Genomic DNA, 16,402 nt, shown 5'->3' on the forward strand with positions numbered 1-16,402 from the left:
CCAGCAGAATTAAAGAACTTTTATCCAGTCTCCAACCAACCTTTTGTAGAGAAAGTTGTTGAGAAGGAGGTGGCACTCCAGCTCCTATAGTTATTGGATGAAAGAGATTATTACCTGGACCGCTTTCAATCCGGCTTCAGGCCTGGCTACAGTATGGAAACTGCTTTGGTCGTGCGGATGGACAATCTCTGGCGAGCTCGAGATGGGGGTCATTCCTCAATCTTGGTGCTACTTGACGTCTCGGCTGCTTTTGATACCATTGACCATTGTATCCTTATGAGACAACTAAGAGAGTTGGGCCTAGGAGGCACCGTGTTACACTGATTCTCCTCCTATCTCTCTGGTTGATCTCAGTCGGTGTTAATAAGAGGAAAGAGGTCGACCCCTAGGTCCCTCCTTTGTGGGGTGCCTCAGGGCTCGGTCCTTTCTCCCCTCCTATATCTACATGAAACCACTGGGTGAGGCCATCCAACGATTCGGGTTGTGGTATCAGCAATATGCGGATGATACCCAGTTATATAGCTCCACCCCGCATCAATTCAGTGAAGCAGTGGATGTGATGTGCCAGTGCCTTGAGGTTGTGAGGGTCTAGATGGGAGTTAACAGGCTCAGACTCAACTCAGGCAAGATTAAGTAGCTCTGGATATTGCCTCCTAAAGACTATGTCAACAGTCCATCCTTGGCTCTTGGGAGGGAGAAATTGATTGATTGATTGGATTTACAAAACTTTTGCCAGACCCATCCTCGAATATAGCTCATCTACTTGGAATCCCTACCACATCTCGGACATTAATACCCTAGAAAATGTCCAAAGATACTTCACCAGAAGAGCCCTTCACTCCTCCATTCGAAACAGAATACCATATGAAACTAGATTTATAATCCTGGGTCTTGAAAGCTTAGAACTATGACGCCTCAAACATGATATAAGCATAGCCCATAAGATTATATGCTACAACGTCCTCCCTGTCAACGACTACTTCAGCTCCAACCACAACAACACACGAGCACATAACAAATTCAAATTTAATATTAACCACTCCAAACTTGACTGCAAAAACTACGACTTTAGTAATTGAGTTGTCGAAGCATGGAACTCTTTACTTGACTCTGTAGTGTAATCCCCTAACCCCCAAAATTTTACCCTTAGACTATCCACAGTCAACCTCTCCAGATTCCTTAGAGGTCTTTAAGGGACGTGCATAAGTTCACCAGCGTGCCTTCCGTCCCCTGTTCTAATGTCTCTCTCTCTCTCTTTTTTTTGGGTGGGGTGGGGTATAATTTTTTATTGTTTTTCCACACCTTACAAAGATTCAAATCCACATACCTTGAATTAAAATACAATACAATATAATATCAAATGCAAATTTCTTAATCCAATTTTCCTACTTATTTATCCAATTTATTTTGGTACATATCATCCTGTGCTACCTCCTTTTCAAATACTATCATCCGGATTTCAGATATTATTCTTCGCCTTCATTTGAGTTCAAAGTGCTATTAGCTATCTAAATTTCTCTTGGCTATTTGCTGTTTTTCAAAACTATGCCGTGGTGCTTAAGTCCATTTCTTGCATTCTTACTTAACTCATTCCTGCTTTTTAAACCCTCATGTTATCTTAGCTGCCCTTAACAAAAGTAATTTCCAAATTTAAATTTCTTTAAATTTCAGGAAGGAAAGAGAAAAAAAATACCATTCACATCATGTCTTAATCTAATTATAACAATATCAATATGCATAGGAGGAAGGGTTATTATTAAAAATTTAAAAAGTATTTCCTATTCACTTCATTCCTTTCATTTCTTTCATTATACCAATATATCATTTCTGCTGAATTTAAACATGCCTGGGATAAACATATATCCATCCTAAGATAAAATACAGAAAATAGTATAAGGGCAGACTAGATGGACCATGAGGTCTTTTTCTGCCGTCAGACTTCTATGTTTCTATGTTTCTATGCTTTAACAGATCAAAATCATTATATATCCTAATGTCTCTCTTATATGTATGTTCATGTTTATGAATCCTATTATTCCCAATGATTGTTTCTTCCATATTATTCCTAACGTCCTATCTTAGAAACATAGAAACATAGAAGACTGACGACAGAAAAAGACCTCATGATCCATCTAGTCTGCCCTTTTTTTTGTATTTTATCTTAGGATGGATATATGTTTATCCCAGGCATGTTTAAATTCAGTTACTGTGGATTTACCAACCACATCTGCTGGAAGTTTGTTCCAAGGATCTGCTACTCTTTCAGTAAAATAATATTTTCTTCTGTTGCTTTTGATCTTTCCCCCAACTAACTTCAGATTGTGTCCCCTTGTTCTTGCGTTCACTTTCCTATTAAAAACACTTCCCTCCTGAACCTTATTTAACCCTTTGACATATTTAAATATTTCGATCATGTCCCCACTTTTCCTTCTGTCCTCCAGACTATACAGATGGAGTTCATGAAGTCTTTTCTGATACGTTTTATGCTTAAAACCTTCCACCATTCTTGTAGCCCGTCTTTGGACCCGTTCAATTTTGTCAACATCTTTTTGCAGGTGAGGTCTCCAGAACTGGACACAGTATTATTCCAAATGTGGTCTCACCAGCGCTCTATATAAGGGGATCACAATCTCCCTCTTCCTGCTTGTTATACCTCTAGCTATGCAGCCAAGCATCCTACTTGCTTTTCCTACCGCCCGACCACACTGCTCACCCATTTTGAGACTATCAGAAATCACTACCCCTAAATCCTTCTCTTCTGAAGTTTTTGCTAGCACAGAACTGCCAATACAATACTCTGATTGAGGATTCCTTTTCCCCAAGTGCATTATTTTACATTTGGAAACATTAAACTGCAGTTTCCATTGCTTTGACCATTTATCTAGTAAAGCTAAATAATTTACCATATTACAGACGCCTGTGATCCATCTTCCTATTACTGTATTTTACTATGATTATATCCTCTGTCTTTGACAAAATAAATAAATAAAAATAAAACAAACAAATAAAACTAGACCAGCTAGAAGGGCCTTTTCACAAATGCGTCTTGTGAACCAACTACAACCTACTTGGATCGAGAGGCATTCCTTTCAGTCAATCCCGTGTCACCTCATGATTAGATTATTGCAACACACTCTCCATGGGGCTACCCTTGAAGAGTGCTCGGAGACTACATCTGGTTAGGAATGCAGCGGTGTGAGTTATTGTGGGTGCACCCCCATTACACCAATTCTCCATTAGCTACATTGGCTCCCCATTGGTCTCAGGCGCTATTCATGGTGTTGGTCATTACCTTTATTTTTATTTTTATTGATTTTATTTAACATACAAACATTTAAACACCATACAAACAACATTAAACATTTACAATTTCCTATATGCATAAAAAGTTTATCTTTTACAATTCTATTTACTATGCATTTTTTAAAAATTTCTACCCCATTGTAGAATTTCTCCCACACTCTGTAATAGTCCTTATTTTGTTGGTTTTGTATCTCATATGTTAATTTGCTAAATTTGGCGCAGTCTAACATTTTTTTAATCACCATTTCTTCGTTTGGGGTCTTTTCTTGCTTCCATACTTGTGCAAATGCTAATCTTGCAGCTGTGAGTATGTGATTTATTAAGTAATAATTTTCTTTACTATGTTTGCCTGTAATTATTCCTAATAAGTACATTTCTGGTCATTATCTTTAAAGCCTTACATGACTTAGGGCAGGGGTCCCCAACCACCGGGCCGCGGACCAGTACCGGGCCGCGGGGCATGTTGCACCGGTCCGTGGAGTCAGCAGCTGCTGGCCCTCATGCCGCCACCCCCTCCCTCCAGCGCTTCGCCTCCCGCCGGGCAAGAGGCCTCGGGAGGCAGGTTCTGCCGGCCACAGGACGATGGATGGGACAGAGGGGCGGGAAGGACCGAGAGGCTCAAGCCTCTTTTGGCTTCTGCTGCGGGGCGCTTTTGCGTTTTTGGCTGGGGGGAGGCAGGAGGGCCAGCCTGACCCCCTCTCTCCAGCGCTTAGCTCCCGCTGGGCAAGAGGGCTTGGGAGGCAGGTTCTGCCGGCCACAGGACAATGGCGGGAAAGAGGGGCGGGGAGGACCAGCACCCCCATGCTTAATCCCGCCCCCAACCACGCCCCTTTCCGCCCCCACTGGGCCATAGAAAAATTGTCTTGCTGAAACTGGTCCCTGGTGGAAAAAACGTTGGGGACCACTGACTTAGGGCGAAGTTATCTTCGAGACACCTTCTCCCACACAACGTCCAGCGACTGGTGAGATCCCACAGGGTTTGGCCTTCTCCGGGTCCTGTCAGCTAAACAGGGCTCAGCTGCCATTAAGTCCAGGATTGCCTGGACATGTTGGTCCACTTTACAAGCCAGGGTTTGCTCTTGACCAGTCCATCTCTGTGTTTCCTGCTGGGTGGCATCGCCCACCAGTTTCACAAAATGCAAGCTGCAAAAACCCATTTGTGAAGATGCAAAAAGGGCAAAATATTTGGGTTTTCTGTGGCTGGTTTATTTGGGTAGGATCTTGTGGGTTCCTATCCAAATTATTTTTGAGATCCACCAAGGCTGACGATGGACTGTTCCCAGCTCTGAGGTTTAATCGCAGTGCACTGGAAACAAAAATAATGCAATAAATTCATTATATGTTTCCCTCCACTGTGAGTATGTTACGACATGTTAATTTAATAGGGGACTTCTGTAGTGAGCCAGAACAAACAGTTATAGTTGATTGATGGGGGAGGGCTGGCTCCAGCCTGAGGCAATCTGCACTGTGATTGGTTGCTATGGGTGATCAGGAGGAGTTTCCATTTCCCCCGCCTTTTTCTTTCTGTGTGCTCTGCAATTTAACTCATGATGCTCCTGTATGTGTGTGTGTATATGCATATGCATATGTGTATATGTATATGTATATGTAGATAGATAAAGAAACAATAGGCATAATGATCTCTGGAACATTTTAAACATTTATTTAAAATTACTAAAAAAACTATTGCTTCTTTATAACTATAGCTGGAATTGGACAAACTAATCGAAGAATAAACGCACGCATTGCAGAACATAAAAGTGCAGTCAAAAAAGAAGAAAAAACTCCCTCCCTTTTCTAGCACATTAAAAAAACAGGACATGAAATTGACTTCGAAAAAACTAAATTAATCTCCAAAACAGAACACCTATACAAAAGAATAATCACGGAAGCCATAGAAATAGAAAAACACCCCCTCAATATGAATAAACATGATGACACGTCCTGCCAACTGAACTTTGAAAGCCAGCCCTAGCCAAAAAAACGTATCACAATCATCACCAAGTCAATCATTTAACTAAATGATTAGGTTATGACCTTTAAAGCCCTTCATGGCATCGGACCAGAATATCTCCGAGACCGCCTCCTGCCGCACGAATCCCAGCGACCGATTAGGTCCCACAGAGTGGGCCTTCTCCGGGTCCCGTCAACTAAACAATGTCGGTTGGCGGGCCCCAGGGGAAGAGCCTTCTCTGTGGCGGCCCCGACCCTCTGGAACCAACTCCCCCCGGAGATTAGGACTGCCCCTACTCTTCCTGCCTTCCGTAAACTCCTTAAAACCCACCTTTGCCGTCAGGCATGGGGGAACTGAAACATCTCCCCCTGGGCACGTTTAATTTATGCATGGTATGTCTGTGTGTGTGACTGTTAGCATATGGGGTTTTTTAAATATTTAAATATTTTAAATTTATCTGATTGCTTATGATTTGTTTTTTACATGTTGTGAGCCGCCCCGAGTCTTCGGAGAGGGGCGGCATACAAATCTAAGTAATAAATAAATAAATAAATAAATAAATAAATGTGATTCCACCAACCAATCAAATCATTAAAACATAGCCACCCAATCTACTTGCAACATTTAAATCAAATCTCCACCCCCACCACCAATGTTCCCTCTAATTTTTTTTCAGTGTGGGCGGAAAAGTATAGTGTCTGAGCGGCATTCCCTTTGGGAGTGGGCGGCATAGAAGTATTAATTAATAAATCAATAAATCAATAAATCAATAAATCAATAAATCAATAAATCAATAAATCAATAAATCAATAAATCAATAAATCAATAAATCAATAAATCAATAAATCAATAAATCAATAAATCAATAAATCAATAAATCAATAAATCAATAAATCAATAAATCAATAAATCAATAAATTAATAAGAAAAAATTCCCTTCTTTTTTATGAAAAGAAATTAATAATAAAACAAAACCAAAATCCAATTATCCATTCAGCTCTCTCTCCCTCTCCCTCTGTGTTTGTCTGTCTATTTCTATCCATCATTATCCCTTTTTCTTTCTCTCCCTCTCTCTGTTTCTTTCTCTCTCTCTCTAATATAGTATCTATTATCAGATACATGATCTATATCATTCCTCCCTCTCTCTCTTTAGCATCAATATAACATCAGATAGATGATCTATATATTCATCATATGTATTTATCATCTCTCTATCTCTCTTTCTATCTCTCCCCTTCCTTCCTTCCTTCCTTCCTTCCTTCCTTCCTTCCTTCCTTCCTTCCTTCCTTCCTTCCTTCCTGACTTCCTTCCTTCCTGACTTTGCACATGTCTGTTTAATTATCTATCTGTGTCTATCCCCCTTCATATCCATCTATATCTGTATATACATGCCTATAGTATTTCTAAGCATGGAATTTTTAATGCGAGTGCGCTGTCAAGTCTTAATGTCAAGTCTTTATTTATCAATGCAGGCAACATTATCAAGAAACTGCCAAGGAAAACAGCTGTCAGTATAAAAGACACTGCGGTGTTCTGCGTGGAACTGGAACAGAAGTGCAAGAACCTCCGATGGTTGAAGAATAAGGAAGAATTAAAACCCAGCAGTCGCATTTCAATCTCCTCCACAGATAGAGAATACACCATGATCATCCGGGATTGTCAAATGGAAGATGGAGGAGAAATTGTCTTTGTGGCTGATGAATGCAGAACTTCCACACAATTTACTGTCTCTGGTGAGAGTAATTTTTTTTCCTTACACTTATGAGGGATTTATATATGAACCGGAGTGGCGCAGCAGGTAGAGTGCAGTACTGCAGGCCACTGAAGCTGACTGTAGATCTGCAGGTCAGCGGTTCAAATCTCATCACCGGCTCAAGGTTGACTCAGCCTTCCATCCTTCCGAGGTGGGTCAAATGAGGACCCGGATTGTGGGGGGCATAGGCTGGCTCGGTTAAAAAGTGCTATTGCTAACATGTTGTAAGTCGCCCTGAGTCTAAGGAGAAGGGCAGCATAAAAATCGGAAAAATAAAATAAATAAATAAATAAATTTGTTCCTCCATATGTGTTCCTTAGAAATTACAGGCTTCTTCTGAAGATATTATACGCTTAATGGTCTGTAAGTACAGACCATTAAGCCTTGACTTAGGACCACAATTGAGTTTTGCTCATAGATAGAAAGATAGTTAGATGATAAGGAAATGGTACATAGAGATAGATAGATGATAAATAATATATTATAGATAGACGATAGATAGATGATAGATGGCGATAGATGATCTATCTATCTATCTATCTATCTATCTATCTATCTATCTATCTATCTATCTATCTATCTATCTATCTATCTACCCCCCTCTCATCTAGGCAGACAGACAGACACTAGCTAGATGACAGATATAAAGTGCATTCAGAAAATATTCAGATTTCCTTTACTTTTGTCAATTTTGTTGTGCTGCAGCTTGATTCTACATTTGTTGAAATTTACATACATTTCTAAAATTAGGTTTTCGTTTTGTCATTCTGGGGTACTAAGGGTAGATTAATGAGGAAAAAAGAAATTTCAACAACTATAGAATCAGGCTGCAGCATAACAAAATTGACAAAAGTGAAGGGGGTCTGAATACTTCATGAATGCATTGTAGAGAAACAGATAGACATGTAAGCAGATAATAGGTAGATAGCTAGGTAGTGAGAGAGAGAAAGAGAGGTGGAGGGAGGGGAGTGGGGGTTTTTTTGTGTGTGTAGAAAGATAAGAGTTTTGTCACATGGAAATTCTTGTCTCAATTGTGGTCTTGACTAGAATATAAGAACATAAGAAGAGCCATTCTGAATCAGGCCAAAGCCTATCGAGTCCAGCATTCTGTGTCACATAGTGGCCCCCCAATTGTCCATGGGGATCTTGAGCAGAAAGAGAAGGCAAGACCCTCCCTTTCCCCTGACCCCAAACAAATGGGACCCAAAGGAACCCTGCCTTCCTCAACCATCATAGAGGTGGCACTTGGACATCCGTTTCAGTAGCCACCTGTACACTTGGCATCCATGAATCTGTCCAATCCTGCCTTGAAGCTCCCCAGGCTGACAGCTGTCACGACCTCTTCTGGAAGTGAATTCCATCAACCAAGGACCCTCTGGGTGAAGAGATATTTCCCTTTATTTGCCCTCACTTTCTTACCTGTGAGCTTTAGGGAGGGCCCCCTCGTCCTAGTATTGTGTGATAGAGAAAATAATGTTTCTCTATCCACCTTTTCTATCCCATGCATGATTTTATACACTTCGATCAAGTCACCCCTTAAACGCCGTCTTTCAAGGCTGAAGAGACCAAGGCGTTGCAAGTTGGTGTATGCAATTGTGTTGGGTCTACTACAAGTGTCCAGATCCCCAGGTAAAAAATCTGGCATGGTCTTACCTGACCGTACCTAGTAGAAACCTTTACAGGTTGCCACAAAAGATGATGATGATGATGATGATGATTATTATTATTATTAATTAGATTTGTATGCCGCCCCTCTCCGAAGACTCTTGGATTCTTGGAAGCTAAGAAGTTTTTTTATATATATTATTTTCCTGCAACCGCTGGTCATCTGGAGTGGTGTTATTCTTTAATGAGCTTAATATTAGCAATAGCACTTATATACCGCTATAGAAGAACAACAAAGCCTATTACAATGCCATCAAATCTTGGGAGCCAAGATTGACCCCTCAAACCCAAAACCTGGTTGAAAAGGTTCTTAGGATCAGGCGGGGTCAATTATCCAGATCAGTGGCTCAGCCAAACCACAGAGAAACACAAGTCAGCCCTGTAGTGATGAAGTCATTTGACCCAAACTTGATACCCAGAACATGCTTGAAAATCCTAAGTGGAACACAACATCAGTCAATTGCCACTGATTTCTTGCACTCAAGAAACATGTCACTTACCATTCACCCTTAAAATAAGACACAGTACAATGATATTCAAGAAGTCCTTGTCATATGACCACAGTAGAGCCCAAAATTTCTGTTGTTAAGCAAGACAGTTAAGTGAGTTTTAACAATTTACAACAATTAGCATACCATTCATGGCCGGATCTCGCCTATGTCTACACGTATTTGACAAAATATATAAATAAATAAAATAAAAATAAAATAAATGCTCTCCATTTCTCCTTATATTAGACAAACCATGTTTATCAATGCCCAATTTTAAGGAATGTACAGTAGGTAGTCTTTGACTTACAATAGTTCACTTAGTGACTAGTCAAAGTTGCAAGAGCACTGAAAAAGTGACTTATGACTGTTTTTTTGTACACTTATGACCATTGCAGAATCCCCACAGTTATGTGATCAAAATTTGGGTTGCTTGGCAACGTACTCATATTTATGACAGTCGCAGTGTTCCAGAATCATACGATCCTCCTTTTGCAAACCTTCTGACTAAGTTAACAACCACATAGTTTTGCTTAACAATTGTGGCAAGAAAGGTCATCAAAAGGCGCAAAACTCACTGAATATTTTAAATGTTTTAAGGATAGGTAGAAAATGACAGCATGTTTCTTGTGTGCATGAAATTAACAGTGGTTGACTGGTTGATCCTTACCTTCTGCTTGGGATATTCAAGCATGTTCTGGGGATCGAGTTAGATCAATATGGGGCAGATGCTGCCTTGGTGTTTTCTTATTTCATTTTATTTTTATTTATTTTATTTATTTATTTGTCCAATAATACACAATACATATTGAAAAGAATAGACATGTAGTAATATATATTAAGAAAAGGATAGAAAAGATATAAAAATAGAGGAGAAGATATATGAAAGGAAGAAAAGATATATGAGATAAAGGAGAGACAATTGGACAGGGGACGGAAGGCACACTAGTGCACTTAGGTATGCCCCTTACTGACCTCTTAGGAACCTGGAGAGGCCAATCGTGGATAGTCTAAGGGAAAAATGTTGGGGGTTAGGGGTTGACACTACGGAGTCCGATAATGAGTTCCACATTTCGACAATTCAGTTGTTAAAGTCATAAATTTTACAGTCAAGTTTGGAGCGGTTAACATTAAGTTTGAATCTGTTGCATGCTCTTGTGTTGTTGCGGTTGAAGCTGAAGTTTATCTATCTATCTATCTATCTAGCTATTTATTAGGTTTGTATTTGTAAGTAGTCATTGACAGGCAGGACGTTGCAGCATATGATCTTGTGGGCAATACTTAGATCGTATTTTAGGCGTCGTAGTTCTAAGCTTTCTAGACCCAGGATTGTTAGTCTATTTTCATAGGGTATTCTGTTTCGAGTGGAGGAGTGAAGGGCTCTTCTGGTGAAGTATCTTTGTACGTTTTAGAGGGTGTTGATATCCGAGATGCGGTATGGATTCCAGACAGATGAGCTGTATTCAAGGATGGGTCTGGCAAAGGTTTTGTAGGCTCTGGTGTTTTAAATGTGCCGTTGATCTGAATAACTGACCCTGCCTGATTCTAATAATGTTTTAAACTTAAGGTTTCTTAAGAGCTTGATGGTTTTCTTGAAGACATTTCACGATCCAACTAGGTAACATCACCAGTCATGATGAAGGGAATGGGTTTTGCTCTCTATTTATACACAGTGTAAACTTCATTCCGTCTAGCACAGATGATGTTACCTGTCTGAAACCCACACTGAATTTCGGACATCAACACCCTAGAAAAGGTCCAACGATACTTCACCAGAAGAGCCCTTCACTCCACCACTCGAAACAGAATACCCTACGAAACTAGACTTACAATCCTGGGTCTAGAAAGCTTAGAACTACGATGCCTTAAACATGATCTAAGTATTGCCCACAAGATCATATGCTGCAATATCCTGCCTGTTAACAACTACTTCAGCTTCAACCGCAATAACACAAGAGCACGCAACAGGTTCAAACTTAATATCAACCGCTCCAAACTTGACTGTAAAAAATATGACTTTAGCAATTGAGTTGTTGAAGCGTGGAACTCATTACCGGACTCCGTGGTGTCAACCCCCAACATTTTTCCCTTAGACTTTCCACAGTTGACCTCTCCAGATTCCTTAGAGGTCAGTAAGGGGCGAGCATAAGTGCACTAGTGTGCCTTCCGTCCCCGTCCAATTGTCTCTCCTATATTTTATATATCTTTTCTCCCATCCATATATCCTTCCTCTACTCTTCATTGATGTATTCTATTCTCATATCTCTTCTTCTATCCCTTCCCTGATATTTACTACTACACGTTTTTATTCTCCTTAATTTTCAATTTGTATTGGACAAAACAAACAAATAAATAAATAGATAAATAGATAAATAGATAGATAGATAGATAGATAGATAAATAGATAGATAGATAGATAGATAAATAGATAGATAGATAGATAGATAAATAGATAGATAGATAGATAGATAGATAAATAGATAGATAGATAGATAGATAGATAGATAAATAGATAGATAGATAGATAAATAGATAGATAGATAGATAGATAGATAAATAGATAGATAGATAGATAGATAGATAAATAGATAAATAGATAGATAGATAGATAGATAGATAAATAGATAGATAGATAGATAGATAAATAGATAGATAGATAGATAGATAGATAAATAGATAGATAGATAGATAGATAGATAGATAAATAGATAGATAGATAGATAGATAGATAGATAAATAGATAGATAGATAGATAGATAGATAGATAGATAGATAGATAGATAGATAGATAGATAGATAGATAGTTGGGTCATGAAAAGTCTGCAGGAAAACAATCAAGTTCAGAGTGTTGAATATTAAGTGTATTGCCTCAGAGTATTGCCATGTAAACTGTCTCTAGGCAGACTATGTAAATAGGTTGCGCCTGATTGGCTGCGGCGCTGACAGCTCGCGTTTGAGCGGGAACTTTGTGTATAAATAGAGCCGGTTTTGCCGGCTCCAGCTGAGACGCGTTCCAGCTGGTAGTCACTTCTAAAGAGCTGAGAAATAAAGCGAACCGTCTCTTTACGTGCTGTCTCGAGTCACTTCACCTGGCGACGACGGAAGAACGAGCCTGCGCCTGCCGCAATGGATCCCTTGCCGGTCGGGAGAGCTCCAGACTACTTCAACCCGGAGAAGACAACATGGGACGCTTATCTAGCGAAGTTCGAAGTGTTCCTCGAGGCTGCGGGCATGAGAAACGCCGATGCCGATCGGAAGAGAGCAATCTTCTTAAACTACTGCGGCACAGAAATGTTCGATCTCGCCCAGACGTTGACCGACCCGACTCCGGTGAATTCCGTTTCCTGGGACTCCCTGAAGACAAAGCTCTCCGACCATTTCAAACCGACAAAGCCGCCGATCGTCTACCGCCACCAGTTCTCCAGAATGGGACAACTTGAAGGAGAGTCTATCAACCAATACGCGACACGCCTCAGAGCCGTGCTGTCAAAGTGCCGGTTTGAAAACCCGGAAGCGCGCTTAATTGACGCCCTCATCTTCGGGATGAAAAACTCTACGGTGAGAAACAAGCTCCTGACCGAAGAGGAGCCTTCACTTCAAAACGTAATAAAACTCGCCCAGACAGCTGAAGTCGCTGAAGCAGCTGCTCGAGAACTCAAGCAAAACGATAAACAGGAAGTCGTGGCTCACATCTATTCGCCTCCTCAACAAGCCAACTCTCCTCCCGAAGCAATTACACCTCCACACCCCGAAGACGACTGCTTCCTAATCCGACAAGACCACCTCCAAGCTTCGAGATCTCCACGTCAAATTCTTCCCTGTTCCGGGTGCCGCGGCAACCATCCCCGCCATCAATGCCCCTTCCGGGACGCCGATTGCCGCCGTTGCGGCCGCCGTGGGCACATTGCGGCCGCTTGCAGAGCCCCAACTCCTGAGGACACCTTCTCCTCTACAAGGGCTGCCAGATTCAACAACCAAACCCGAGGGAATAGAGGCTTCCGTTCTTTCGGCCGAAACAAGCACTCAAACTATAACCGCGACTACATAAGAGGTACTCAAAACATCACTATTAATACGGTAACCACCAACAAAACTAAAATTAACATTTCTTTGCTGTTAAATGCTAAACCATGCCAGATGGAACTGGACACTGGTTCTCGTTATAGCATTATGCCTTGGTCAAAGGTTAAACTGTATATGCCTCATGTTAACAAACATAACTTAATGCATTCTGATTTACGTATTAAGGATTTTCAAGGGCAATTAATTCCTGTTTTAGGCATTGTAAATGTACCAATTGTATACAAATGTTTTAAGGGTGACCTTCCATTACTAATTGTGTCAGGGCAAACTCATTCCCTTTTAGGCTTAGATTGGATGGACCCATTGGGAATAGGGATTTCTGGAATCCACACAATTACACATTCTGACAATCCGGATTTTGTCAAGGAATTTCCAAATGTATTCAGTCCAACTCTAGGGACTTATAAAGGGCCACCTATATCTTTCTCACTAGACCCTAAGGTGCCTCCAATCCGGCTCAAAGCACGGAGAGTCCCTCTACCTCTGTTACCCAAACTAGATATTGAGTTAGACAAACTCATCCATCAGGGTATTTTAGTGCCAATTGATCAAGCGGCCTGGGAAACACCAATTGTCACTGCCCTCAAACCAGATGGCTCGTTACGTGTGTGCGCAGATTACAAGTCAACCCTGAACAGAGCCTTACAACAACACCCATACCCCATACCTGTTGTGCAACACTTACTGCATTCCTTGGGGGAGGGGAAGGTGTTTGCAAAGATTGACCTGGCCCAGGCTTACCTACAGCTTCCCGTAGACGAACCTACATCATATTTCCAAACCATTGTCACCCATAGGGGAGCGTTCCGATGCACACGATTACAATTTGGGGTTAGTGTAGCCCCGGGGATATTCCAGAGTTTGATGGAACGCCTCCTCACTGGAATAGGAGGAACTATACCATACTTTGATGACATTTTAATTTCTGGGAAGGATCAGGCCCAATTAAATGCTAGAATAAGACAAGTGCTAACTAGGCTACAGGACAAAGGCCTTAGGGTTAAACCAGGGAAATGTGTATGGGGAACCAGCAGTGTTAATTTTCTGGGATACACTATTGATGGCGAAGGGATTCATCCCACTAGCGAGAAAGTTTGGGCAATACAAAACGCTCCCGAGCCAAAAACTAAGTCTGAATTACAAGCCTTTTTGGGATTACTTAATTTTTACTCTGTTTTTTTGAGGCAGAAGGCCACAGCAGCGGAACCCCTCCACCGGCTGCTTCAGAAGGAAGTTCCCTGGCAATGGGGGAAAACTGAGAGTGAAGCATTTACCCGAATAAAAAGTCTATTAACGTCCAAAAGCGTAGTGGTACAGTACAGTTCATTACTTCCCCTACGTCTTACGTGCGATGCTTCCCCTTACGGGGTGGGTAGTGTACTGGCTCATGTACTGCCTAACGGTACAGAGGCCCCTATCGCATTTTTCTCCAGGACCCTGTCTAGCACAGAAAGGAACTACAGTCAGCTAGACAAGGAGGCGTTAGCATTAGTCTCAGGAGTAAAGAAATTCCACAATTACATTTTTGGTCGAAAATTCCAATTAGTAACAGATCACAAACCCTTGTTAGGCCTTCTAGCCCCAGACAGACCAACTCCACCTTTTATGTCCCCCCGCTTACTAAGGTGGGGAATATTCTTGGCAGGATATCAATATGAACTAATTCATAAGGGAGGAACAACCATCAACCATGCGGATGGCCTTAGCAGATGCCCCATTCCCGACTTAGTAGAGGATCCTGCCCCATCCGCTGATGTCTTATTAATAGAGTTGGCTGATAACCCAATGACTACTGCCAAGGAGGTAGCCGAACATACAGCTAAAGACCCCATTCTCATTAAAGTAGTGAATTGTGTTCTCAAAGGGTGGAATAATGAAACCGTGGGGACAGACTTGTCTGAATTTAAAAGTAAAAGGTTAGAACTCTCTGTTATTAAGGGTTGCTTGTTATGGGGCGACCGGGTTGTAATTCCTGAAACTCTGAAATCTAAGGTTTTAACCATGCTACATGTAGGCCATCCAGGCATCGTGAGGATGAAGGGGTTAGCAAGGGGCCATTTCTGGTGGCCAGGGCTTGATGGCCACATTGAGAGTTGGGTGTCAAAGTGTGACCCTTGCCAGGAGTCACGGCCTAAACCCCCAAAAACAACCCCTATGGACTGGGAGCCACCCCAGGGCCCGTGGTCTAGGCTGCATATAGATTTTGCTGGTCCCATTGATTCTAAATATTTTCTAATTGTTGTAGACGCATATTCTAAGTGGGTCGAAATAATATTAATGCATAATATCACCACATGCTCTACTATTAAAGCGTTACGCCACCTTTTTGCCACGCATGGCTACCCAGATGTGTTGGTTTCCGACAATGGGCCCCAACTGACAGCCAGACAGTTTGAACTCTTCCTGGATCAGTTAGGGGTAAGGCATGCCCTCATTTCTCCTTTTTCGCCATGGGCGAACGGATTGGCAGAGAGATACGTAAGAGTTGCCAAGGAAGCATTGAGGAGGGCTGGCCCTGGGGAGGTGCAAGAGCACCTTGATGAATTTTTATTGGCACAACATATGACTCCAAATTCAAGAACAAATAGAAGCCCAGCAGAGGTTTTAATGGGCAGGAAGCTCAGATCAACCTTGGACAGATTAAATCCTGTATATTGTACAAAGAATTATGTAAATAATAATGTTAGTAATGTTGAGAGAAATATGTATATGGGGCAATGTGTATTCGCAAGGAATTTCGATGGGGGCCCAAAGTGGTTGAAGGGCACTGTTATTCAACAAAAGGCTCCAAAAACTTATTTGATTTCTTTGAACGATGGCCGAGTATGGACTAGGCACATCGATCATTTGAGAGGGTGCCAAGACACTGGGCCAAATGCTACCGTTAACCCGCTGATTGCACACGCAGGCCCACCGATGGAAACCAACGCAACGCCAACATGGACAGACTTAAATCTGGACTCACCCATCCGAAGCCGCTCGGCCAGCCTCCCGGAATCATCCTCGTCAACGGAGGTCGGAGATGTGCCAGCCCACTCAACTCTGGGCCTCGGAGTGCAACCAGGGCCTTCGGAGTCCAGAGGAGGTACCAGCGAATCGACCTCCTTCCATGCCTGCGACGAAGGACTAACTGAATTGCGCAGGTCCACAAGAAAC

The 16,402-nt window shown here is 41.7% G+C and overlaps 1 protein-coding gene across 1 annotated transcript in view; it reads left to right on the plus strand.

Annotated features, from left to right (window-relative positions):
• OBSCN (obscurin, cytoskeletal calmodulin and titin-interacting RhoGEF) overlaps positions 1 to 16,402 on the plus strand; it is a 334,659-nt gene that overhangs the window by 18,905 nt on the left and 299,352 nt on the right. Inside the window, 1 exon segment of the mRNA XM_070766937.1 lies at positions 6,730 to 6,990. Within this exon segment, the coding sequence (XP_070623038.1) occupies positions 6,730 to 6,990 (261 nt within the window).

This window comes from Erythrolamprus reginae, chromosome Z, assembly GCF_031021105.1.
Source record: "Erythrolamprus reginae isolate rEryReg1 chromosome Z, rEryReg1.hap1, whole genome shotgun sequence".
Classification (NCBI taxonomy): Eukaryota; Metazoa; Chordata; class Lepidosauria; order Squamata; family Dipsadidae; genus Erythrolamprus; species Erythrolamprus reginae.